At 46.0% G+C, this 25,453-nt stretch overlaps 2 protein-coding genes across 4 annotated transcripts; both read left to right on the top strand.

Annotated features, from left to right (window-relative positions):
• The first annotated feature begins 571 nt into the window (after positions 1–571).
• On the top strand, positions 572–15,103 carry nhej1 (nonhomologous end-joining factor 1). Of its 3 annotated transcripts, none has more exons than XM_037091109.1 (9): positions 572–660; positions 1,837–1,978; positions 2,708–2,926; positions 3,005–3,226; positions 3,450–3,588; positions 4,116–4,174; positions 14,191–14,353; positions 14,470–14,573; positions 14,754–15,103. In XM_037091109.1, exons 3-9 carry the CDS (start codon positions 2,738–2,740, stop codon positions 14,829–14,831), a joined length of 954 nt encoding a protein of 317 aa, XP_036947004.1. In that variant the 5' UTR covers positions 572–660; positions 1,837–1,978; positions 2,708–2,737; the 3' UTR covers positions 14,832–15,103. The 3 variants fall into 3 exon arrangements, with proteins under 3 accessions (XP_036947004.1, XP_036947007.1, XP_036947005.1); XM_037091112.1 differs by lacking the exon at positions 572–660 and adding an exon at positions 1,463–1,632; XM_037091110.1 differs by lacking the exon at positions 572–660 and adding an exon at positions 1,463–1,738.
• Positions 15,104–16,332: 1,229 nt separating this feature from the next.
• Positions 16,333–25,419, top strand: LOC119015258 (indian hedgehog B protein-like). Its single transcript, XM_037091101.1, has 3 exons — positions 16,333–17,265; positions 20,784–21,045; positions 23,867–25,419. The coding sequence occupies exons 1-3, from the start codon at positions 16,966–16,968 to the stop codon at positions 24,550–24,552; spliced, it is 1,248 nt and encodes a 415-aa protein (XP_036946996.1). The 5' UTR covers positions 16,333–16,965; the 3' UTR covers positions 24,553–25,419.
• The last annotated feature ends 34 nt before the right edge of the window (positions 25,420–25,453 follow it).

Below are 25,453 nucleotides of genomic sequence, written 5' to 3'. Positions count from 1 at the left end.
TTTAAAAAATTAATGAAAACGTAATGGAGTGAAAAGTAAAATACTTGCCTCCAAATGTAGAAGAGTGGAAGTGTAACTTAGCGTAAAATTGAAATACACAAGTAAAGTGCATGTACCTTAGGTACAGTTAAGTACAGTATTTAGGTAAATGTAATTAGTTACATTTAATCACTGTTGTTGGGTTGGTTTTACTTCACATTTTGCTGATAAGACTTCTCCATCGCACTGCAGGACTTTTAATGAAGGACTTTTACTTGTAATGCAGTATTTATAGCCATATTATAAATCAAATGATTACAATTTATCATTTTTTCTAGTATTTTTATTAAGATATTTGTGGATTACTTTTGTGAAGAAAGTAAAGTATCCAAAAGTAACACTTGAGTAAAAGTAAAGATATGGTGTTAAAATATTACTTTTGTAAAAGTGAAAGTCACTTATATTAATAGTACTCGAGTAAAAATCTTAAAGAATTTGACAGTAAATGTTCTTAAGTATCAAAATTACAAGTACAATAAATTAAACGTATATTTAGACTTTAACTGTTATATATCATTTATTATTATTGTAAGCGGAACCTTTGAAAGACGTTGTTTGACGTCGGTGTCGGAATCCTCAACTGTCAACAGGAACCGGCGGTGGGGTGTCTCTGCTGCACACGTCAGTAGCTTTAAAGTCATATTTCTCTTGTTTTTCTCTTATTTTCTGAGTTGCTGTTGTAAAAAAACACAGCTAAATCACATATAATGTTATTAAAAAGACGGCAAGCAAACAAACAGTCCGTTAAGTTAGCATGTCGGTTATAACGCTGTAATTTAGCTAGCGCACCTGGCAATTTTTGACTCACAGTTGGAATTTTTTTCAATAATTCTCGCATATTGTGTTGCAAAATGTGCGCCGAATTGAAGGATAAGATCGCTTCTACAAGTGAAGCCATGGCTAAAAATAATAAACTATCCCATATTTTCCTATAAGCAAGTTAACTTTGAAATTCATAGACTTGTTGATTGAGTTTCGTGTGACGTGACTCTATGACTAGCTAATTTTGTCTTTAATTAGCCCGCAAAACTCAATTTACATACCTGTCAGTTTTTGAATACTGAAGATATGTCATCCATCACCTGTATGTACCTGTTTCCTGCTGTTTTTCGCTGTTCGCCACAGTGTAGCTGAATTACGTTAATCGTGGATTTTCTAGACGTCTTCTCTGGAATACCAGGGTATATAATTTAATTAACACTTGTTAGATAGTCGCCGAATCAAAGACTATCTTCTCATGGCCTTGAAGGAGCTTACAATAGTACAGTAGCTTGGAAGCATGTGAGGCATAAATCAAGGGAAATTTAAATTCATGGATTTTTAAGTGGAGTTTGGTGTGACGCTCATCGCTAACAGGCGACAGAGGAGCCTGTCTGGACTGCATCTCCTCCCGATAGCCTCTAACCGCCGGTGTTTCGGATTAACGCGGGGCTATGTTAACTGGCGACCGTGAGCCGAATGCGTCTGTGGTCGCCGTAGCTACACCAGATGTTGAAAACGGGAAGAGAAGACGTAGCTGTCCTCAGATAAGCCTTTTTGTTCAGGTTTTCTCTGTACAAAACATACCTGATACGTGTTCGGTCTCCTGTTTGAGTGTGTGGCTGACTGTCAGTCGTTGTGTTGTTGCAGGAAAAGGGAGAGCTGCTCTTCCTTTCTTTTACCGTTTACAGCGAATTCTGGTCATAAAGTTACAGATTTGGTATTTTTGCGATTTCCAAATTGGCATGAGTCAACCTCTGAACGGTGCTCTGCGATTCAAATGGCGACTGACGAGAAATACCTCGTTTTATTCCCCAGAAACAGGCTCATTACAGATCAGCCGAGAGGAGCAGGAGCTGCCTGCGGTCTCCCTCCTGCAAGCTGGTGATTATGCGGCCGGGACGGCGTCTGTAGCGGCTGTAACAGATCTCAGGCCGGCTGTGGGGCGCATTCCTCCGAGGTGAGTGATTAAAGAAAACAGGTTTGATAAAGAGAAAATTGGAGCGTGTTTGTGGCTGGTGGCTGTTCGTTGGTTTTCACTTCCAGGAACCATCTCAAAACACGCTTCTACCTGTTTTCTCCAGGTTTTATTGTTGGATTTCAGTAGTTTAGTTTAAAACACAGGCAGTCCTGGATCATGAAGTCTGGTTGAAAAACGCTCCCCTGAAGTGATTCCCACAATAATAAACACTATAATAACCAGGGTTTAATAGAAAATGAGTTAATTTGAATTAAATAAAAATACATGTCTGAGAATAGATTGAGAAGATTTTCAGGGGTCTGATGACTATCAGGTAATTTCTTTAATACATTTTCAGGAAACTTCAACTTGTCTGCTGAAAAACTATTTTCATTTCCAGCTAGTTTCTGTGATTATTGCTGTAATTTGGCAGGTCATTTTAAATGTATTTTACTTGGTAATGAATGAAATGTGTTGTTTAAATGCTCTGAGCAATAAAATGCAGAACGATTTCTTTTGATGTCTGTGTTGCTCCAGCATACAGTGGAACCAAAGTAGGGGCACCTGAACGCAGCATACGCTCTGTGATTGGATGTTTCATGCTGAAAAGCACCCTGGGAGTTGTAGTTGACTTCTCTTCTTCAGTTTGTCATGTCCAGTCAGGAGCCAGACGTTGAACCTGTTTCATGTGTTGATCTGAACATCGTATAAATTCTCCTTCCTGTTTAGCGAGTGGTGGAAGCTTGTTGGTTCTGATCCATGATGGAGGCCCGCGGGTCTTCTGCTGAGGTCCTCCTGCAGCGGCCCTGGCTCCCCGTGAGCATCAGCGGCTGCCAGCTCCTCACCAAGAGCTGGTTTAGGGAGACGGCGTACCATGTCCTGCTGACAGACATGCACTGTGTGTGGGAGGAGAGGATGGACGCAGCATCCATCCAGCAGAGATCTCAGGTACACCGAGGAGAACACAGCATGAAGGATCAACTCATGGTTTCTTATTGTAAATAAATCCTGTTCTCCTCCTCGCAGGAGCTCAACAGACGTCTGCGAGCTCCCGTCAAAGCCTTCTTCTCCCACCTGTGTGAGGTGGTTCAGCCCTGTCTGACAGGAAGTGACGGGCGGGTCGACGGCGAGGCCCAGATTTCTCTGACGCGACAGGAAGACGGCAACATCAGCATGAAGCTGAAGAGCGAGCTGGCGGGGCTGCCGTTCTACTGGGAGTTTCACTGCACCCCCGCCCCCGTCACAGTGGTACGACCCATACAAATTCAAGTCTTTAAAGAATTCCCTTTGATTTGATTTATATTTGCAGTGGGATAACATACCAACAAAAGGTAAAACACAGTGTGACGTCACTCTGAGGAGCGTCTCCTTGTATTTATTTAAATAATTCAAAGTAGTAAGAGTGTAAAATGATCCAGGACCACACAAACCTCATCAGACGAGACTGTGACAGCGTCCTGTGTGCTCTCAGGTGTGTGCTCAGCTGGTGCGCCCCCTGCTGGCCATGAGCCACCTGCTGCAGCGGCAGGTGGAGCAGCTCGGAGGGCTGCTGGTGAGGAAGGACGCAGAGATCCAGGACTTCAGAGAGAACGGAGCCACGCTCAGCAGAGGTACTCACACAGAACCAGAACTCACTGGGGTCCACTGTGGCCCGAGACTCATCCTCCATCCAAGTCTGGTGGAAATCTGCTCAGTAGATTTTGTGTAATCCTGCTGACAAACCAACAAATCGACCAACAGACAAGCAACCAGACACCAGCGGAAACAGTGAAAACAATTATTTATTGTTTAATCTATAAAATGTGACAGAAATGTTTATTTCTGTTCTGATTTTCTTTTTTGTTTTACTTATTTACTTTCCCAGTGTGCTGTGCTATGATTGGCTTTGAATATGAGCTCTTTAATTTGAGATGAGAAGAAGAAAATTCTAAAGAAAGAAAACAAACACACACAAACAAATACACACATCTGTTTCCTTGGATTTATATTCAAAATGAGCATTTTTGTAATGGGTGTAAAGAGGTGGAGGTGATTTAATTTAGTCTTTAGTCTCAAATGAATTAAAATGTGACGCTCAGTTGAGTCGCCTCACGTCTGATAACACGTTGATGGATTGAATGTGTGTGTTTGACCTCAGAGCGGCTGCAGACGGACGTTTTTGAGGAGCAAACCTACAGAGAGGACTTCATGTCAAAGGTGAGAGGTCACACACACGCACCCGCACGCACACACACACACACACACTCAGGAGCTTGTTTTTGCCGTCCTCTCCGGCCCGTTCCCGATCGTTAAGCGTCTGTGGCGAGCGTGGCAGGAACCACATGATAAAACTCTGCGCCCACTGGAACTCGCCGCCGCTGTCCACGCCTGAAACACGAGCAGCCGTGACACGCTTTCAAGTCGCACTGCGTTACCGTCGGCCAATCAGAGCGAGGCGAGGGGTCGGCTTTTTACATTTTCTGTGTGTTCGCTGTAGTCAGGTGTGGAATTTGTCATCTCTGACTCTGCTGACCCCTGACTCCTACTGTGTGTGTGTGTGTGTGTGTGTGTGTGTTTTTCAGATCCACTTGTGGAATTTTTAACTGTCTGTCTTTCGTCTGTCTTTACATTCTTATCTTATTCCCGGCTCAGTTTTTATTTAACGTCTGTATGATTTTTAAAGCTTCACTGGTTTGAAGCTCATTTTCTATCAAGCTGACAGTCAGTCAGACCTGCAGAATAATGATTTGCTCTCTTGGTTTATAATTTACGTGGAGTTAAACGTGACTGAAACGTCACATTTGTTGGACGTAATGTGCAAGACGGTCGAGCATGTCTGTTTTAATGCATAAGATCCATAAACAGTATCAGAACTCTACTTGAATCATCTGTTTGAGCTACTTCCTGGTCAATATATTCCTCACAGGTGATCTAACTGTTGTGAGCAAACATTTTTGTGCTTTATTATGAAAGTGACAGCTGGAGTGATGACAGGAGGGGAAGACGACAACATGAGCCTTCAATTTAAACAATCCAAATAAAATTCAAGATCCACCATTCACTCCTCAGAGGGACCTTGTGGTGCATTCAGGTGCACGTCTAAAACCCTGAAATCTGCTTCGCTTTGTACAGCAAAAGAAACGTTACATTAAATCTGGACACAGCGTTGAAGAATTAGTCTCTTCGTTCCTGTGAAAGCTGCTCAGTGGTGCATGATGATGAAACGTCTCGACTCCACGGTTATAAATGAACCAAATCTTGGTTGTAGACTTCCAGTTTAGCGCTCTGCTAACTTGACCTAAAGTAAACTGATTTATTCATGTGGCTTTCCTAATTTTATTGGACTGAATGTCTCATGTTATGACAGTGACACCGCTCATTACTCAGGGATTTGATGCTTACAGACGCTTCTTTCACTTATGAAAAAAGTCTCTTGGGCCCCTGGGACGCCGACGTGGATGTCATGGTGCGTTCAAGTGCACCTAAAAAGGATTTTAAATGACATCTGTCAGGGCTTAAAAATCTAAGACAAACAATGGCAGAGCGGCCAGCAGACAGCACGGTGAAATGTTCTATTGTCGGGTTTCTTGAACGTCAGAGGCTCTTTGTTCTTCACGTTTCTCCTCAGAAAAGACACATTGTTTGAAAAATGTCAACTGTGACTTCATGAGAAGGTCGAGGATGTCCGAGAACTTGATCGGAGGGAAATTTCCCATCAGTCGGCTTTCACAGTTTGTTTGACTCTTCAGTTGCATCATTTGGTGGTTTTCAGAGAGGAAACCAGCCTGTTTGTTGATGTCGTCTCTGAGAGGACGAACCAGGAAAGAGTCTTTCTTTAGGTTCAGGTACGGAGAGTCATGGAAAGTTACATCAGGGTCACACTGCCGCCTCTGTTTTCTGCCTTCTGGTGATCACATCGCTGGAGCAGGAAGGCGAACGGACAGTCAGAAAACCACAGAAGAAGAAGAAGAAATGCTGCAGCGGATCAAAGTCTTCTTCCTCGTGGCAAATTCCACCGGTCTGCGACGAGGCCGCCTCCAGACCAAAGTCCAAACTGAAATAAAACTTGTCTGGGAAAAATGTCGCGTCGAAGAGAGAATCACACACTGCTGGACCGCTGCGTGTGAAGGCGTTTGGCGTGTGTGTGTAGTATTTATCTATCAGGGTAGGGCCTTTGCATGCTTCTGTGTGTGTGTGTGTGTGTGTGTGTTTGCTGTCTGTCCACGCAGCCATTTGTGTCTCCGTCTGTGTCCATCTCCATGGCAACATCTACCATAAATGTACCTGATGTACCCGTTCAATATGCAAATAAACACGTTCATCACTGTTTCTATGCAAAGACAGAAAGAAGTTCATGTAGAACAGCTGCTGAATTATCAACAAGGTCCAAATAATGCAGAATGAGTCAGAGACAGAGTTTCACACAGTTTATGAAGTGGCTCCAACTCAACAACTCACTAAATCTAATGTTTTTTAAAGGGAGTCTGGTGACTTTCTCCACAAGCATCAAAGAAGTCGCCTATATTGTTCCTGTTTAGTGTCTTTGTAACATGTGACATGTTCAGGTCAATAACATGTTTCTTCTTTCATAAATGGAGTGTAAATGGTGGTCGAGTTTTCTTCTTCATCTGCTCCTCCTCCTAACCTGCCGGTGTCAGCAGCAGCTGTTTGTGAACACATTGTCTGTTACAACTGATCAAAGTGATGAACTACTAACCACAACATCACCAGACTCCCTTAACAAACTGTCTGATTCTAAGAGTTGTTTATATTGATGAATTTTATAAACTTTGTAAAACTCTGTCTCTGACTAATTCTTCATTATTTGGACCTTCTTGTAAATTTGGCAAATGTTCTACATGACCTTCTTTCTGTCTTTGTGTAAAAACATTGTGTCCTTTTGTTCCAGTTGATGTTTATTTGCATATAGAGTGTTGCATTGAGATTTGATCTGATCTGAGAAGGCCTTGGATTTACTGTAAAGACTTCAAAGTGTTTTGGTGTTTTCATCTAATTCTTCACCTGGAGGTGAGTAAGCCTTCTTCCCAAAATGTGACTTAAAAATGAAGTTTATAAATCCTCAGTCACACAGATTAGAGCCACAGCTACAACACGCTCTGTGTGTGTCACCAGCTTCGGTTTCAACTTCAGTTTTTCTTCCCTGAACTTGAACTTCGTTGACATTTACACAGTTATTTACGTTCCTGCTGCCAACAGAGACAAATATCTTCAAAAAACTCTTCCGCCTCATCGCCCACTCTTTCGCCATTTCCACAAGTGTGTGTGTGTGTGTGTGTGTGTGTGTGTGTTTGCGCCATTTGTGGCCATAGTTTCCCACACCAAGGGGAGTGAAGGGCAGAGGGACAGTGAAGGAGAGACGATGATGACAGGAGCTGCAGCCCCTCCCCAGCCCGTCACCACACAAACACCCCACCCAGCTCAGGTCAACATTTACATGGGTGGAATTAGCATGCGCTCCCCACCGATACACACACACACACACACACACACACACACACACACACACACACACACTTGGGTTTAACTTGGGCACAGGCTAAAGCTGGTCATGGAGCTGAAGGATGAAAAAAATGTTCAAATCCTTTTAGGATCACATCAGCTTCCCTTAGGGCCTAAATTTGGAGTGTGTGTGTGTGTGTGTGTGTGTGTGTGTGTGTGTGTGTGTGTGTGTGTGTGTGTGTGTGTGTGTGTGTGTGTGTGTGTGTGTGTGTGTGTGTGTGTGTGTGGTGGCAGCAGCTCATGACCTGACAGAGGGGAGTGTCTGCTCGTCCACACACAACCGGCTGTGACGCATGGTTTTGGTTTTTCGGAGCTGAGTGTTGGTGTGTGTGTCACTAAGGTTGTGTGTTTTTTTTGTATCTTTACATCTACAAACGTGTGTGTGTGTGTGTGATGCATGCCTGACTGTACCGAGTTGTGAAGCAGCAGCGTCACACTTGACAGCTCAGAATTGAATTGTCACCGTTCGGGAACGCCGCCCGCTTCCTGTTTCATGAGACGGCGGCTTCACAGCTCCACGGCAACCGTGCAGCAGTTTAACGACATCTGACAATTAGTGGCCGCTTCTGACCAAAACACCTCACTGGAGCTGCACAGAAGCACATAATTGAGCCAAGATGTTTCCTTCCAAATTTGGCATTCCTTACTCCACATTTCCTGCTTTTCTTCCTTAAATTGAATGTTTTTCAGGTCAGGTTTTGTACAGAGGGAACTTGCCTAAAAACAACGTGAGAATCAGTAAGAATTGATTTGTTCTGCACAATGAAGAGATGTGCATGTCTCACATAATTCAGTCAAATGCGTTGCCTGCCAAATTTGGCATTCCTAACTGGAGATTTCCTGCATTTCCTTCTTAAATTTAATGTTACTCAGGTCAGGTTTTGTATTGAGTGAAAAAAAAAACAAGTGAAAACAAACTAAGAATCAATAAGAAGCCATTTCTTCCTCATAGTGAAGAGATCTGCAACTTCCTGCTTTTCTCTGTTAAACTGAAGGTTTTTCAGGTCAGGTTTTGTATTGAGGAAACTTGCTAAAAATGGTGGGAGTCAATAAGAAACCATTTTGTTCTTCACACTGAACACATGTGCAGCTTTCACATAACTGAGCCAAAATGTTGCCATTCCTTACACCAAATTCCCTGCGTCTCTCCCTTAAATTGAATGTTTTTCAGGTTAGGTTTTGTATTGAACGCACTTGCTTGAAACCAGCGAGAATCAATAAGAGGCCATTTCTTCTTCACAGTGAAGAGATGTGCAGTTTTCAGTCTCCAGTAAAAGTAATGATTATGTGCTCAAACGGGTGAAGAAATTATCCCTAAATGCTACGTAGCTCTCCATGTGAAACGCCGCAGTGGCACAACAGGAGGAGTCAAATCCTAATATCTGTTTGCTTCAACCAGAGGCTCTAAGTTAAGAGCAGGGCAGGAAACTTGAGTTTTTTCATCCGCCGACCACAGCGGCTGATGGATTCCAAAATACACACTTTGACTGTGAGCAGCCAAACGTGACTGAGAGAATGAAGACGAGCTGCAGAGATTTGATTTGTTTAACACCTGAAAATCACAAAACACAACGTCTGTTAAAATTCAGATGCAAATAAGTTTTTCCAAAGCATATAAAAATACATCTGCATTGCCAAATTATCTGTTAGCACTTCCTGTTTGCAGTGAACCTGTGGATGTACAGACAGTGATCACTGGATCACTGTGAGACTGAAGAAAACTTAAAAACATGATGTTTCTAAGGCAAGTTCTGCAAATGTGAGGATGACTTTATATCATCAGGAGGAGAGAAAGATTTTATATCATCTGCTTAGAAAACCTCAAAGAAAGACGCTCCTCACATGTGCAGAACTTGCCTTAGAAACATCATGTTTTTAAGTTTTCTTCAGTCTCACAGCGATCCTGTGATAGTTGTCTGTACATCCATGAGTTCATTGCTAACAGGAAGGGCTAACAGATAATTCTGCAGAGATTAAATGGTGTTTTTTAGTTTCCCCTCAGGTGTGAATGGATCATAAGATCTCACATATGAATCTATAATCAGTGTTAGGGGATTAAAAATGAGAGGATTATGGGGGGAAAGAGAAGGAAGAAAGTGGAGGACGGTTGGAGCGGCGGCCTCCCTCCTCTTCGTCTCCTCGGTCAATGATTGACTGCTGCTCTCATAAACAGCAGCGAGCAGCTCTTTATCTCACGTACCTGAGGAATTCAGGGCCCGGGTGGGAAGAAGGCGAGGCTGAGAGAGAAGGAGGGGTCGATACGAGCGAGGGGTGCTCGCATGAAAGTGATGTTGAACTGGCTGCAATATTCTGCCTCATACTCCGACTCGGTCGTTCTCATAAAGATTCATATGTCGTAAACAACTTAAGCTGAAGTCTTAAAACATTAAAACACTTTAAAACATTCCTCGAGTCACATCAGATGGATTATTTAGAGAAGTCGTTTTGAGGTCACGTTCAAACACACATTCTTTGTTACCTCTAACACAGCTAAAAATCTCCTGGAGGTCTTGGTTAGAAATGCCCCAATGTTTTGGCAGAAAAGTGTTAAAAACAACTTTTGTCACCAAACATCTTGTTAAAAATACTCTGTTTTGTCACTAGAAAATTGCTCGAGTCATCCCAACTAACCCTGTCAACAATATTATTTTTTGTCACCACAAACACGGTTGAAAATTATCTCGAGGTCTCGTTAACAACATTCAGTTTTGTCGCCACAAACACAGCTGGAGATTTGACAGATTCCTGTTAAAAATATGCGGTTTTGTGGTCCCTCCTCAAAAACATCACGTGGTTATTTTTGGAGCGATGACTTTGTCAGCCTCCAAAACTCGACATTCCCTCGTATAAAAAACCAATAGTATTCAGTACTAGTGTGGGATTTTCTGTGTTTGACATCATCATAAACTGGATGTCTTTTGGTTCTGGACTTTGAAAGAAGACGTGTGCAGACAGCACGCTGCACTCTGATGGACGTTTGGACTGTTTTCTGACATGTACAGACTAAACCCAGGACCATCATCAGCTCCAGCGCTTGTTCGTAAACAGTTTGAGTTGAGAAACAAAACAAAAGCGTCCACACACGGCCGGTCGTCCTCGTCCTGTGCCCTCTGTCAGTTGCACACAGTTTCCACAGGGTTGTCCCCGGTCTGGGTCTGTAATTAGGCCCTCTGTGGCCTGGCTGCTCCCCCACTTCAGCTGCTGGCCGCTGGGCCGAGCCCCGGCCTGGACCGGCCGAGTGCGGCGTCCCGCAAAGACATCACGAGCCTGCGAGCAACATGAGAGCAGAGACACAAAACACGGCTGCTGCACTTGTCGGCACGTGAACACGCCAGATGCAATACTGTGTTTTCTTTGTGACGCTCGGCGCTTCCTGTTCCAGCAGCCGGACGTGAGCGAGCGGCGTGACGACATCTTTGACATCAGAATCGGTTAAAGATGGAGGTCAGATAAAATACCAAACAAGTCAGTCAAACTGTATTTTTAGCTGCTGACATCACTGAACGAAATGATTTAACCCGACAGGACGACACTGAAGTGACGTCAGCAGAAATACAGCCGGTGTGAGGCAAAGGTGAAGTCTTCCCTCCCATGATCCTCTCTGCTTTTTGACATCACCCTCACCTCATCCACCTCTCAGCTGTCCTCGTCTGCTGTCGTCACGTCTCCCTTCGGGGTCGTGACACACAGAGAGCTGCTAATCTGAGCCCAAAGTTTACCTGACGCTCCTGAAACGGTCACAGCAGGACGTCAGACTCGAGCTCTGCAGGCGGGCCGGAGGGTTCTGGTTCAGTCGTCAGGACGAGAACTGCTGTCAGCTCTGGGTGTGATGTTCAGCTGACACACTGAACTGAAGCACTGAAACAGGAGCAGCACTAGTGTTGGTTCTCTCGCTGTTCTGACAGATTCAGGGCTGCAGATTGTTCTGTATTGTTAAAGTGTGCAGCCACAGACACAAACAGCAGACTGTTGTTATTAATGCTGCTCGTATTAAGGAGGAAGAGAAGCTCTGAGAATCAGTCGACAGATGGACGACTGAGACCAGATGAAACCTGGAGCGGTAACTTGGTTGAGCTCTCGTCATCTTCCTCCTCCTCTTCTTCTTCTTCTTCTGCTTCTTCTTCACTCGTCCTCGAGCAGTGACCTTGACTCCTCGGGGGTTCAAACGGAAAGCGTCACTCGTGGGATTGAGGACGGGAAGCTGAGGTCACGGCGAGAGAAGACCGAGGTGGAGAGCAAACACGAGGTCAGTGGCAGAGGTGAAGATGAGGAGAGCGAGTGTGAGACTCTCCGGCACCTGAACAGCAGCAGCAGCAGCAGCTCGGCTAAAAGCAGAACTGTTTACCTGCTAATAATAGAGAAACACCAGCAGGCTGCCAGCTCGGCCTTCCTCTCATCACCTTCACCACATCGTTCTTTGCTGTGGGGCAGGAGATGTTTGGAGGCGTGGCCACCAGGTGAGCCCTCCTCCTCCTCCTCCTCCTCCTCCTCCTCCTCCCTCGTTGTTGGAGGACTTTGTTCGGTCACAAGAACAGGGAGGAACTTTCCACAGCGATACTCGGCCCGACAAAACAGGCGAGAGGTTATTGACCTGCTGTAATCACCTTTTTACTCCTCGTCTGGCGTTTCTTTTCTGGTCGGCAGCAGCTCATAACAATCCGCACGCCGCCGTGTTCGCACCCTGTGGCCATTTCTGTACCGTTCCTAAAATACAGAGCGGTATGGAAGCTCCACTGTGCCAACAGAGTCCTCACGTTAATCAAATGAGGTGTCAGGATTCTCCAAGTCAGCAGTTCGTTTTGAGGATTGTAAAGTAACTGTCATTTACACGTCTTCTTTAAAAAGAAAAAAGTAATTTACTACAACAGCTCGACTTTGTCTTGGATGTTTTGTGCAGGTTAGAGTTGAGAGACAAGTTCAAATAATCAAAAATCAGGGAAGAGAAATTCAGTTTGTCACAAAGTTCGGCTTCACAAATCCATCCAGAGTGAAACCTCTTTCCAAACAGATAAATAGAGGATCTTTGAAAGAGAAAAATAAAGCGAACATCTCAGTTTATTTCTGTTTCAGTCACATTATCGATTAGAATATGAGCATCACAACCGTGTGCTGTGTTATCAGCTTTAAATTCATTATCAGATCAATAAATAATAAAATAAAATTCCTGTTAACCTCCAAACTGTACGTGAGTTAACGTTAACGTCCGTCTGTTCAGCTGCTGTCGTCGTGCTTCTCTGTGATTGGCTCGGCTGTGTCAGATCACATCCTTATTTTTATTTCATCGATTTCGTTTTGTTTCTTCAACGGACAAACGGCTTCAAACTCAGAAATAAGATTTTTGCTCCTCAGCCAGATCTGACAAATTGAGCCCAACGTTCAGATCAAATAACGTGAAGTGAGCTGGTTGGCAGCCAGAGAGAGGAGGAGGAGGGTGAGGGTGAGGAGGAGGATGAGGAGGAGGAGGAGGAGGAGGAGGAGGAGGAGGGTGAGGAGGAGGAGGAGGAGGAGGAGGGTGAGGAGGAGGAGGGTGAGGAGGAGGATGAGGAGGAGGAGGATGAGGAGGAGGAGGGGGAGGAGGAGGAGGGTGTGGAGGAGGAGGAGGAGGAGGAGGAGGAGGAGGAGGACGAGGAGGACGAGGAGGAGGGTGAGGAGGAGGAGGAGGGGGACTGACGGGGGAGGAAGGTGAATAAGAAGAGAGAATAAGGTGGGCTTTCTGCTGCGCTCTGTCCCCCTCGGCACATTGGTTTCTCTGTGCCCAAAGCAGAACTAAGCCTCACCAGAGCATTTACATTTATTTTTATGATATTTAAACAAACAAATAACAAAAATAAATCAATGCGAAACCTCGAAACCTGACCAAAGTGTGTTTAGGAGCCCCTCTGCCCTGACAGCGAGCGGGAGACCACCAATTTCTCCCGGTCAATATTTGAGGAGCTAATTTAGAGAGTTTGTCTCCGCCGGGAGGGAAAAAAAGAAGGATTTAGTGTTTTTCTACGCGTCGGCCGTGCGTTTGCATAATGTCGCAGGAGTTTACACGCAGCCTTATCTGTCAGGCCTGTGGTGGACAGAGTGTGTGTGTGTGTGTGTGTGTGTGTGTGTGTGTGTGTGTGTGTGTGTGTGTGTGTGTGTGTGTGTGTGTTTCAGTTGTTCCTGCCTCACCTGCGGTCAGCTGTGACAATAATGCAGCTTTGATTAGAGGCTTATCGCGGCGCCGACACGCCCTGATCACACCTCGGACATGTGACTCCTGCAGCACGGCCGTAAAGCAAACAGTGAGGCTGCAGCTGCGTCACAAGGACACATGATGGGTTTAAGTTCATGCACCTGATTGCTTCTAATTAAAAATGTTTTCATCCGGTTTAACGCTGAGGAACTGGGGGACTTAAAGGGACAGTTCACCTCCCTGTCGCTGACCGTTTTGGTGTGAGCTGCTGTAGATGTCGATGGTTCCTCCAGTAGAATCGAACATGACGAAACTGAACTAAACTCGACTCGTGGAGCTCAAAGCTCCAAACAAACTACATGTGAAGAACTTACCAGCAGCGTCTCACTCCAGAACTCATGACCACGATACGTTCTGAGCAGTTTCATGCTGGAAGTTCTTTATTTTCCGTTGGAGTCACGTTAGCGTACCGTGCTAACAAGGGAAAAACACATTTACGACAACACCGACGCAATTATTAAAACATTTTGACCCGTCTGCTGTTGTCCAGGCTCTTCCTCAGCTGTGCTCTGAACATCAGGACGCTCTCGGCTTCAGCGACGACCTCCAACACCTGTACGCCGCCATCGTTGCCCACGGCAACACACGGAAACGCAAACGGTCAGAGGAGGACCGGCCGCCCGCCGAGGAACCAGACCTCGCCTCGTCTCTAGGTTGGTTTGAAATGTCACTCACCCTCGTTCACACCTGGTGTGATTAAACACCTTCTCGCTGAGCTCAGATCTCTGTCAGCTGTGTCTTCCTAACACATAATGACGTGTGACTGCAGGTGGATCGATCAGCAGTGACTCAGGTGAGGTCGGAGAGCAGAGCCCCGACACGCAGGTGACCGCAGCCGGAGCCAAGATGGCCGACCGGCCCACAGTCAAACAGGTAGGACAGGGAGGCGACTGCAGGAGCTTCTGAAACAAGATGGGATAACAAATCTTAATGTTTCATAATATTTTCTTATCTGAGCTTAATTTAGCTTAGTTTAACTTGTCATAACTTCAGAATGTGTAAAAGAATGTAAAATATACTAAAAACAAATATCCGTCTTCTTCTTCTGTTCAGTCTCTGCGTGTCACCTCCGAGCCTGCAGAGCGACCGTCCTCCAAACCAAAGAAGAAGAAAGTCGGACTGTTCAGATGAGCCCGAGCAGCAGGACGCAGAGATGGCCATTCAGAACTCCATAGGAAAAAGTGCCGTTTTTACATTTGATGAAAAATCATCTTTTAATATTTTTAAACTTTTATTCTGAATGACTGATTAAATGACTGTTTGGTTTTATTCTGTGTGTAGTTTTTCTTTAGAAATGTCAAATTAAATTGTTTTTTAATCAATTTTGTAAAATAAAGTCTGGATTTTAGGATTTTTAGAGAAGTGAAACAAGCTGTCCATTAAAGAATGATATGAAATATGAATGTTTTTGTACGTTATTAACAAAATCCACTCTTCCAGGACATTCAGGTCTCAGTAATGATGTTTTTTCTTGTGTGTTAAAACCTCATATTCTGTGTTTGTGTCTAAAAATCCACTTTGAAGTCGTTTTGACGGGCAGATGGATGGATGGAGGGAACATAATGAGCCGGCGGCGGTCGATAGAGCAGCCGCTGTCCTTTTCTCGGAGCACAGTGAGATGTTGACTCAAGGTGTTGCAGCATCTCGGGAATGCTATTGAAGTTTTAGTTGAAAAGTCACTGTTTGCCTGCTGTTTGCCTGCTGGATTTCAAGAGTTTCTGTGTGACAAACGTTACTGAAATGCAGAGGACGTATGAATATTATTTGGTAATCATTTGAGAGCCTCACTTTCCTGATAATTTCGTGGAAAGAAGCTGGAATATTACATCTGTGCTTCAGTTTCCAAGGAAGAAGGAATGTAAACAAGAATCTGCTGCTTCCTTCTGTTGGTCTTATACTTCACTTAACTCAATATGTTGGGCTGTTTGTCACAGAGAAGACATTTCTATGATGTTTTATCAGCTGAACTATTGAGGAAATAATTAAAAGTCTGACTGAAGTGCAGACCTAAGGGCCACATTAAAGGAGCAGTTCACCCAAAAATGAAATGTTAGTCATCATCTCCAGCCGACTGAAGTCAGGTGGAGTTTCAAACAACAAAACATTTCTGGAGCTTCACAGTGAAACCCCCAAAAAATCAAAATGTGCAGAACTTGCCTTAGAAACATCATGTTTTTAAGCTTCCTTCAGTCTCGCAGTGATTCAGTGGCAGTTGTCTGAACATCCATGACTTCACTGCGAACAGGAAGTGCTAACTGATAGTTCTGCTGAGTTTTGATGGAGTTTTGGAGAATTTATTCAGTTGTTGTTATTGTTTTACACATTTAAAGTCCTGAAACTGAAACCAGCATGGAGGAGAGGAGGCAGTGACTGGACTTTCATTTCTTAGGGTGAAATGAACCAAACAGTCGCTTAAATGTTCTGATCTTCTTCGGAGCCTCAGTTTGGGTCGTTAATGTTAGTGTGACGTCACTATGGGGGTCCACTCAGGTGCTCAGAGGTGTGTTGCCTCCTCACCTGCAGCCCAGGCTGTTACGTCACGCTCAGATCCTCCAGGTGAGGCTGAGGACGTTTCGGAGCGCACGGTCTTTACGCGCGCACCTGCGGGTCCAAAGGTGAGAGCGAGGGGAGCGCGCGCCGGTCAGGCCGGTCAGTCTGTCAGTCTCGTGGCTCGGTGTCGGTCCGTGTCCTCTTGGCTGACAATAAACAGATGAAAACAGGCCTGTGCCACCCCGGTGGGAGGAGAGGACGCAGCAGAGGGCAGGTCCAGCAGGGCGCGGTCTCCTTCTTCTCCCGCGGCACCTCATCTGTTCTCTCGTAGGATCTCTTCCACTTCCACTGCTGCCAACAGCGCCGCGCCACAGGGACGCATTGAGACCAAACCCGAGAGCACAAACCGCTGCGGGGACACCCTTTGACCGCCGTGCCCAGCAGGCGCAGCCAGACTGCGCACCGCGCGCCGCCGTGTCTGTCTGTAGGCCTTTTCTCACAGCTCCGACAGCTTTGAAGCCGCCTGCCAAGACAAACTCACCTCGCCTATTTATGCCCCTGCCTCCGCGCGCACTCAGAGGACAGGTTCAGCGCGTCTCCAGCGGCGCACGGGACACTTTTACGCGCCAGGAATGGACACTTTCGGGGACTCGTGGATGAGTCCTGCCGCGGTGCCTCCTCTCTAAATTAAAAAGAGGAGCTCCACACATCAAAAGACATCCAGCGGGGACTTTCTGGCCACCCGCCGGGGGGGTTCACACCGGCCCGGGGCGGAATGCTGCTCTCGACGCTGGTGACGTGCCTCGCCGGGTGCGCCTTTCTCCTCTCGCCGGTCAGCGAGGGCTGCGGGCCGGGTCGAGGTTATGGCAAGAGGCGCTCACCGAGAAAACTCGCGCCGCTCGCCTACAAGCAGTTCAGCCCCAACGTGGCGGAGAAGACGCTGGGAGCCAGCGGGAGATACGAAGGGAAAATAACCCGGAACTCTGAGCGCTTCAAGGAGCTCACCCCCAACTACAACCCCGACATCATCTTCAAGGATGAGGAGAACACAGGTGCAGACCGCATGATGACTCAGGTAACCTACCCGGCTGCCGTAGTGCCTTTCAGCCTGGGGTTGAACCAGGTATCTGTAGGTGCACTTTGGCCAGTCTTTAAACGCGTGGACGCTGTTATCTGTTGACTCAACACTCAAATCAGTCCCGACAAACACAGCTCACATTTCTTCTTCACAATTCGAGTAAAACGCAACAAAACGTGAAGTTTTAGAGCCGCTGAAGTGATTAAATGAAACCTGCGACATGAGATCCGTCTGAAGGTGACTTCTCTGACCACAGGTCGGTGTTTGCTCTCCAGTCGGGACTCTCAGAGGCTCTCTGTGCGTAAAAAGCGAGCTGAGCGCGTCTGGAACAGCGCTCGCTCTTAATTAAAACACTCTGTGCTCTGTTTCTCTGTTTCACGTCGTGTTTTTTGGTGGAAAAACAGCCAAACGTCGTATTTGGTTAGAGCCCGGGTCGAGCGTGTCCTGATGTTTACCGTGGTCGTTTTTAGCCCGACTGGCCAGACTTAACAGTCGCCTTTTGGACTGTCAGAAATTTTTACGACACCGTCATTGATGTGGCCCCGGGCTGGAATTTATTTGACTCCCAATTTCCCCAGGAATAAAGTATTTATATCTGGCTCTTGTGACCGCGGGCTTCCTCTCGCTTATGTCCACAGACCCACGTGGGGAGCGAAGGCGCGCGCTGCAGTGTGGAGCTGTCACCTCCGCGCGCACTGCAAGAAATGTCCACTGAGGATGGAGCCAGAAAGAAAAACGCGTCAGGTCTCTTTAAGCTCCAACAGCAAACTGCGTGTGTCTGGTTTTATTTCTGCTCTTTGTTGAGACGTTTTAGAGAAAGTTAAAGTCAAAAACCGAAGCTGGAAAATAAAAATCAGCCCAGTTAATCTTCAGATCTCTTCTCAGGACCGGACTCTCTCCTGCTGAGGTTCATGTAGAAGATAAAGCCTTTAAATCCAACATATTGGTGCGTTTAAAGGCTTATTTCACCAGTTTTAACCTCCAGCATCACCTGCAGTTATTTGTTTTTACTTCTGGTTTTTCTCGAGATGTTTCAGTATAAAACATGAAGCTGGAAGATAAAAAAAAACAGGCCAGTTAAACCCTTTAAACGCACCACATGGATGCGTGATGTCTCTTTGTTTCAGGAGTTTTAACCTCCAACATCAGCCTCAGTTATTTGGTTTTAACTTTGGAGCTCGCTGATAAAATCCAGCTCGGTCAAACTTCCCTTCTCGGCTCCAGACTGGACATTTCTTGCAGCGCGTCACCGGCGCAGACCTGCACACAATTTATGGTCTCCGGGCCGCAGCAGACAGCGTCCCGTTTGTCTTTTACTGTCCCGTGTTACTTTTGTGTTTGTTTTCGCAGCGCACATGTGCAAAAATAGCGTCGGAGCCTTAATTATACAGATTTTTTTTATTCGCTCTTTCCTGGGCGCTGCTGCATACAGACGCGACTGTTCAGGGGGCGACGCCACACTGCAAGAAGAGTCGCTGCTCTCGCTCTGCTGCGAGCATAAAGTCATTAGTGTTGCTGAGGTGCGACGTTTTTTCTGTCATTTGAGGGATTTTCTTGCGGACGCGGTGCGTAAAAGCTGCTCCAGAGACGCAGATCGGCTCTGTGATTGTGGTTTCTGCAGGTTTCCTCCACAGAACGCGACCTCACGACGACACTTCTTGCAGCGCGAAGGTGCGCACAGGCGCATGTTGTCCAATGTTTGTGCAGCCAGCGGTTTTAGTGCTTAAACCGCCGTCGATCCGTACACCTTGAAAGGAAAACCAACAAAATCCATCGTCTGATTTATGAAGTCCGGCTCGTTGCTGCTCGAAACCGCGGAGGGAAAACATAAGAGGTTAAAACCCACAGTGGACACTGTGAGAAGGCATCTGTGGCCGAGCTATTCTCATCACAGCCCACATGGAAAGAGACATTTATAGCGTTTAATCCCACTTTTCACCCTGAGCAGGCTGCATCACTGAGGGGACGCATTCAGGGGCTGCAGGGAAATGAAAACCTCTCAGGTGAAAGAGAACCAATAAATAAAACCTCACTTTAATCTTTATTATGGGGTTAAAAGGTTCATTTTTCACCTTTTAGAGATATTAAATGTTTGATTTTACCCTTTTAAACTTCACCTCGTCTGTGAGCGTTAGTGTTCGGCTCACCTCAGACAGATTTTCATCGGTTCAATTGAGGGATTATTTGAGTTAATCGGCTCTGAAGCAGTTCGATCACATCGCTGACTGAACTCAGCACTCAGCAGAGACTCTGGTTCTCTGTCTCTCCGTAACGTAACGTTCATGAAAACTGAGCAAACAACCATATAAATCTGCTGAAATACAAATTATGTGATCTATAAATGTGTGTGCTGACGTATTAAGACTCAGAAGTGAGATAAAACCAAGAAAAATGAAAAAAAGTCCACATACTTTTGGCCACATGGTCGACATCTAAATATGTGAAAGAACGTATATTTAATCTGTATTTGTTCATTTATGGACGTAAACTGGGAGGAAAAAACCTTTAAATCAACTTAAATGTTTGAATTTAAAGCCGACATTTTGTGTATCGAACTCGTCGCTCTTCTTCTTCACCACGTTTGGTTCCATCAGGTCCGATGACGCTGGTTCCAGTTTAGACGTCTAAACTGGAACCAGCGTCTGAGCGGGCGTGTCCGCGGCGTCACCTGAGATCTGACCTTTATAAATAAACGCGCAGCAGAGCGAGGATTAAATCACCGGCGCCCGCCGGAGGATTTATTTACGAGGGCCGCGGGGAGCTGAGCGGGGCCCTCAATGGGCCCTCTCACCTCCTGTTTGCTCACCCTGACCAGAGGACGCATCACCTCACAGCCCCTCCCCCCTCCGTCACCGCTCCGTCCTTAACTTAGCTCCCCGTCGCTCACCGCGCAGAGCAAACATCTCTGGCAGCAGGGGTGCATTGTGGGAAGACTGCAAGCCACAGACACCAGCAGGGTGCGTCAGGCTCGGGGTGGGCGGGGCTTAAGCTCCTACATCATCAAATGTCCAGGGAGGAGTTCAACGGTCAGCTGAGCCAGAGAGCAACGCTTCAAACCATAAACTATAAAACAGACATAAAACGAACATAAAGTCTGTGAAAACATCGTAAAGTGTTTATTTTTACACTTCCTGAGAACGTTAACGTGTCGATGACGCTGCACGACGAGCTGGAAATCATAAATCTGACACTTTCTTCAAAATCAGGACATAAAAACCTTTAGAGAATCAGAAGAGACATAAAATCTGAGTGCAGTTAAAGAGTCTCTGGTGCAACTCACTTCGATTTCAAGTCAAACATTAACGTTGATTTAAAGGATTTCCTCCCAGTTTATGAAGAAATATAGATTAAATGCACATGTTGACATTTTTAGATGTGCACTATGTGGCCAAAAGTAGGTGGACACCTACTTTTGGCCACATAGTGCACATCTAAAAATGTCAACATGTGCATTAGTTTTTAATCCTTTATTGCAGTAACCAGACAAACTCACAGGTGCGTCTGTTCTCCTGCAGCGCTGCAAAGACAAGCTGAACTCTCTGGCCATCGCGGTGATGAACCTGTGGCCCGGGGTCCGGCTGAGGGTCACCGAGGGCTGGGACGAGGACGGCCACCACTCGGAGGAGTCGCTGCACTACGAGGGCCGGGCGGTGGACATCACCACGTCGGACCGGGACCGGAACAAGTACGCCATGCTGGCGCGCCTGGCCGTGGAGTCCGGGTTCGACTGGGTCTACTACGAGTCCAAGGCCCACATCCACTGCAGCGTCAAGTCCGGTGAGGGAGGACGGGGGCGGAAATCTGTGCTGGTGTTGGATGTGACTGTTTAAATGTAGACGACCAGTTTTCACCTCGACACTGACACTGAACACAACTTTCACACGCTGCAAATACGCCTTTAAATTATTAAATGATCATATCTGTTCAACGCAGCTACAGTTCACCTGAAGCTTACACGGACTGAACGGTTGTAGAGCTGCAACAGTTAACGATCACTTAAATTAACCACTAACTATTCTGCTAATCGATTCATTGTTTTGAGGAATCATTCAAGAAACAAACAGTCGTAATTCTCTGACTCCAGCTTGTTAAACGTGAACATGTTCTGGATATTTATGAGCTGCGGATGAAACGAGGCGTTTGAGGACATCGTCGTGACGATAATCGTTAGCTGCAGCGCTCCACCTTCTCCTTCCTCTTCAGCTTTGACGTGTCACTAATCTCGACGAAAGCTTTGCGGCTTCAACCAACAACTTTAAACACTCACCCATCACTGGTCAGGCCCGGCAGAATCATCATGGACCTCCAAACCCTGAAATAAACAGTCAGACAGACGCTGAACTCATTTTACAGAAGTTCTTGAATATTGGAGGTTCAGAATCCGACACGCTCGCGCTGCCTTTCCCCGTCTTTCTAACACTTTTGGTTCCTCTCCTCTCCTGATCGCTAACTTTCTTCCTGCCGGCATCTTCTCTCTCTCACACCCTTCTTCTTCTTCACCTGTCTCACCCGCCACTCACCTCACCTCCCTCAGGTTCAACCAGCGCCTACGTCACGTCTAAACTGTTTCTTCTGTTAGCTTTGTTGCTTTCCTCATAGGAAAAACAGGCTCATCGGTACATACTTCACATGTGCAGAACTTGCCTTAGAAAAGTCACATTTTTAAGTTTCCTTCAGTCTCACAGTGATCCAGTGATAGTTGTCTGAACATCCATTAGCATACTGCTAACAGGAAGTGCTAACAGCTGATTCTGCAAAGTTTTAATGGAGTTTTGCAGCATTTTTTTGTTTGTTTTGTTTGTTTTTTACGTTTTTAAAACAAGTCCCCAGCTACTTCAATTGTCTAGGAGAACGCTGCAGAACTTGCCTTGAAAAATCCACGTTTTTACATTTCCTTCAGCATCACAGTGATCCAGTGATAGTTGTCTTAACATCCATGAGTATGCTGCTAACAGGAAGTGCTAACAGCTAATTCAGCAGAGTTTAAACAACAGTTTTGTGGACTAAACTAACTAAACCTCCGCCCGACTTCATAGACTTCACGTTAACATTAAGCTGAAATCGGCTCTTCTTCTTCCTGTTGCTTTAAACCGGCTGCTCAGCTCTGCAGACTCTGCGTAGGTCGACACACACTCACATTACGGTGCAACATAATTCAACACAGTGTCTGTTCATGACCGCGAATGTGCAGCCAGCATGACAGTTAACACACCTGTGGCGTCCGCAGACCTGCTGAAACTCACACAGTCTTGTAAAAATGCATCAGAGTTGAAACCTCCCCGACACATTTTACACTGAGTGGTAACTTCTCCTTCTTTCTCCCTTGTTTCCTACTTCTTCCGACCTCTCTTCCCTTCCTTCCCCCTCCTCTCCTCCTCTCTCCTTCCCTCCCAGATCGGGTTGCGAGGGCCCAGTCCTTGACTTGATCAGAGGGGCAACCAATCAAGTTGGTATTTTTGATTTCTCCTTTTTTTCTTTTTTTTTTTGCTCCTGTTTTTCCTCAAATTTCCTCAAAGAATTGAATTCGTTGTTGAGAAGGAAAATCAATCACGCCAGTGGAAGAGAAGTTGTAACTGATGAATAAATCCTCCCCAAAAACAATTCTCCTTAAAGGAACCGACTGGACCTTAATGAGCCAGAGGGGAAGAACCACTAGGGGGCAGCAGAGCGCCGGGAGCCTGTAGGTGAAGACTAAGAACGAAAAACTGATTTCTGCTGCTTTACGTCAACGACATGACAGATAAGTCTGCAGTCAAACCAAGAAGGGAGTTAGGAAGGTAATACTCACGTTTCCTCACCACCTCCATGAGAGAAAAATCAGCTTTTACTTAAAAATAAAGTGATTTCTGGTCAGATTCAGCTTCTCAACCCACAGATTCTGCAGAGGAATTGAATTTTGTCACCTGTCAGCCTCCGTACACATAATGTATAAATCACCACTTAATAAAATCCTGACTTTCTGCTTGTTGTTGGTATTTGAAACTCAACATCACCTCCTCACATCCATCACAGCTGGTTTTAATGGTGCTGGAGTTGAAGTCCAGTCGGGTCATCGGATGATTAACCTGCCGGCTGATTTTCCTGCTCTGCTTCCTCCTTCAGCTCACTTATCTAATCGTCGCCTCGACTCGCCGTCCTTCCCCAAATATTTATCCCAGATCTGAAGCGTCACACACACACATACACACACACACACGGTCTTTGTTCATTTTTTATCTCGGTATTGTTCTTTTGTTCGGTGAAGAAAAGACACGGTCAGTATTTATCTACAGGGAGTTAATGTGAGCTGTTCTGTACGGAAGCTCGTCAAGGACAAAATAAAGAAACGCTGACTAAATGTTTGGAATCACAAAGAATAGAAATACTTTTATAAATGTTATAATTCAGTCAAAATAATGACAAAACTGTAACTTGTGATCTGTTGGACATTGTGATAATATTATTACTTACGTTGGAACAAGATGATTCTGATAGAACAATAGAGATAGTTCATCATTATTATGTTATTTTATTGTCTCGGGGTTTTTGAAGTCACTTCCTGTGTTTGTTTCCTTCGTCGCTTCCTGTCTGATCGCCCGTCTCTCTCTCTCTCCTGCAGACCACTCAGTGGCGGCTAAATCTGGCGGTTGTTTCCCCGGCGAGGCCTCGGTCACGTTGGAGAGCGGCGCTCAGAAGTCCGTCAGCGAGCTGCGACCCGGTGAGCGAGTTCTGGCCTCGGCGGGCGGCGATGGCAGCGGGGAGCTGGTCTACAGCGAGGTCCTGGCCTTCCTGGACCGTGACCCGGTGACCTGGAAGCTCTTCTACACCCTGCAGACAGAAGCTGGCGCCCGCCTCTCGCTCACCGCCGCCCACCTCCTGTTTGTGACTGAGGGGAACTGCTCAGAGGGGGCGGCGCCGGCCCGGGGCGCCCTCAGGACCGTGTACGCCAGCGACGCCCGGCCAGGACAGTGTGTGCTGGTGGCGGGACAGAGGAACGGCGAGGGGCGTCTGTCTCGGGTCACCCGGGTCAGCCTGAGGGCGAGCAGGGGGGCGTTTGCACCGCTGACCCGGCAGGGGACGCTGGTGGTGGACGGGGTGGTGGCGTCCTGCTACGCCGTGGTGGAGCAGCACTCCCTCGCTCACTGGGCCTTCTCGCCGCTGCGGCTGATCCACAGCTGGACTGGATCCACCGGGAGCCACGGTGACGGGATCCACTGGTACTCGCAGCTTTTACACTGGCTGGGCAGGATGCTGCTGGACTCAGGGCGCCTCCACCCACTGGGCGTGGCTCAGGAGGCCAGGTGAGGACGGAGGACAGGTGAACTGGGTGGACGCTTTAATCAGAAACAAACCTGAACCTTCTCTTTATAACTGGAGACACGAGCCTGCAGAGCCGGACAGAACCGCGTCCAACGACCGGGCGAGACGGGCGACGTTTGGGTTCTTACTGAGGGAAGAAGAAGAAGAAGAAGAACTGATGCAGAACAACTCTCCCAGAAACACGAACAGACAGAAAATAAAAGAGTCTGACGGCTCCGAGAAGTTCTGATGTTTCAAAGACTTCTGTGACACTTTTACCCTTTAAAACTCTGTGAAACTAAAATCCCTTAAAATCCCCTTAAACCCTCAGAGTCCAGTGTTTGGTGCCGGAGACGGAGATCCTTCAAATCCTTTCAAATGCACCTTAAAGAAGCTTTTAATCAACATTTGAGGTAGATTTTCAGGGACGTTCAACCTTCCCCGTAATCTACACACCAGTGATCTTCTTCAGGTGTTTAAAGGTTCTGGTTCAGGTGATTTTTTGGGTTTTCTTGTGGACACAAGTTGCTAAAACATCAACATATATAATGTCAGTTTATTTCCCTCAAATCTGGACTAAACTGATTTTTAAGTGTCAAATAATCTGTCAGACAAGTTATTTGTGCATTTAAGGTTTTTGTTTGACTCCTCAGAGGCAGATGGTTTGTTTTTGGAACTTTAAGGTGAATTTTAAGGGATTTGGTTTCATGTGTCGTTTGTAACTTTGATGCTTTAAAAGAGATTCTAGGTAAATAATAGAGCGTATTTAAGTGTTGTTTGTTTACAGAAATCCAATAATGTTTATGACGTCATTCTGGGTGAAGAGATATTAAAAAAAAGATTTATTTTTGAAATTAAATTAAGTGGAAATGAGCTGTGTGACGTCTCATTGACGCCTGAACGCACC

This window comes from Acanthopagrus latus, chromosome 24, assembly GCF_904848185.1.
Source record: "Acanthopagrus latus isolate v.2019 chromosome 24, fAcaLat1.1, whole genome shotgun sequence".
NCBI lineage: Eukaryota > Metazoa > Chordata > Actinopteri > Spariformes > Sparidae > Acanthopagrus > Acanthopagrus latus.
Note: the sequence above shows the minus strand (reverse complement) of the source record. Positions and strands in the feature narration are given on the sequence as shown.

What these genes read in the sequence shown, in the direction of transcription:
- nhej1 (XM_037091109.1), top strand. Translation starts at nt 2,738, where the DNA reads ATGATGGAGGCCCGCGGGTCTTCTGCTGAGGTCCTCCTGCAGCGGCCC. An exon ending in CCCCCGCCCCCGTCACAGTG is followed by an intron (nt 3,227 to 3,449) that starts GTACGACCCATA and finishes GTGTGCTCTCAG; the next exon opens with GTGTGTGCTCAGCTGGTGCG. An exon ending in CGGAGCCACGCTCAGCAGAG is followed by an intron (nt 3,589 to 4,115) that starts GTACTCACACAG and finishes GTTTGACCTCAG; the next exon opens with AGCGGCTGCAGACGGACGTT.
- LOC119015258 (XM_037091101.1), top strand. Translation starts at nt 16,966, where the DNA reads ATGCTGCTCTCGACGCTGGTGACGTGCCTCGCCGGGTGCGCCTTTCTC. An exon ending in CAGACCGCATGATGACTCAG is followed by an intron (nt 17,266 to 20,783) that starts GTAACCTACCCG and finishes GTTCTCCTGCAG; the next exon opens with CGCTGCAAAGACAAGCTGAA. An exon ending in CCACTGCAGCGTCAAGTCCG is followed by an intron (nt 21,046 to 23,866) that starts GTGAGGGAGGAC and finishes TCTCTCCTGCAG; the next exon opens with ACCACTCAGTGGCGGCTAAA.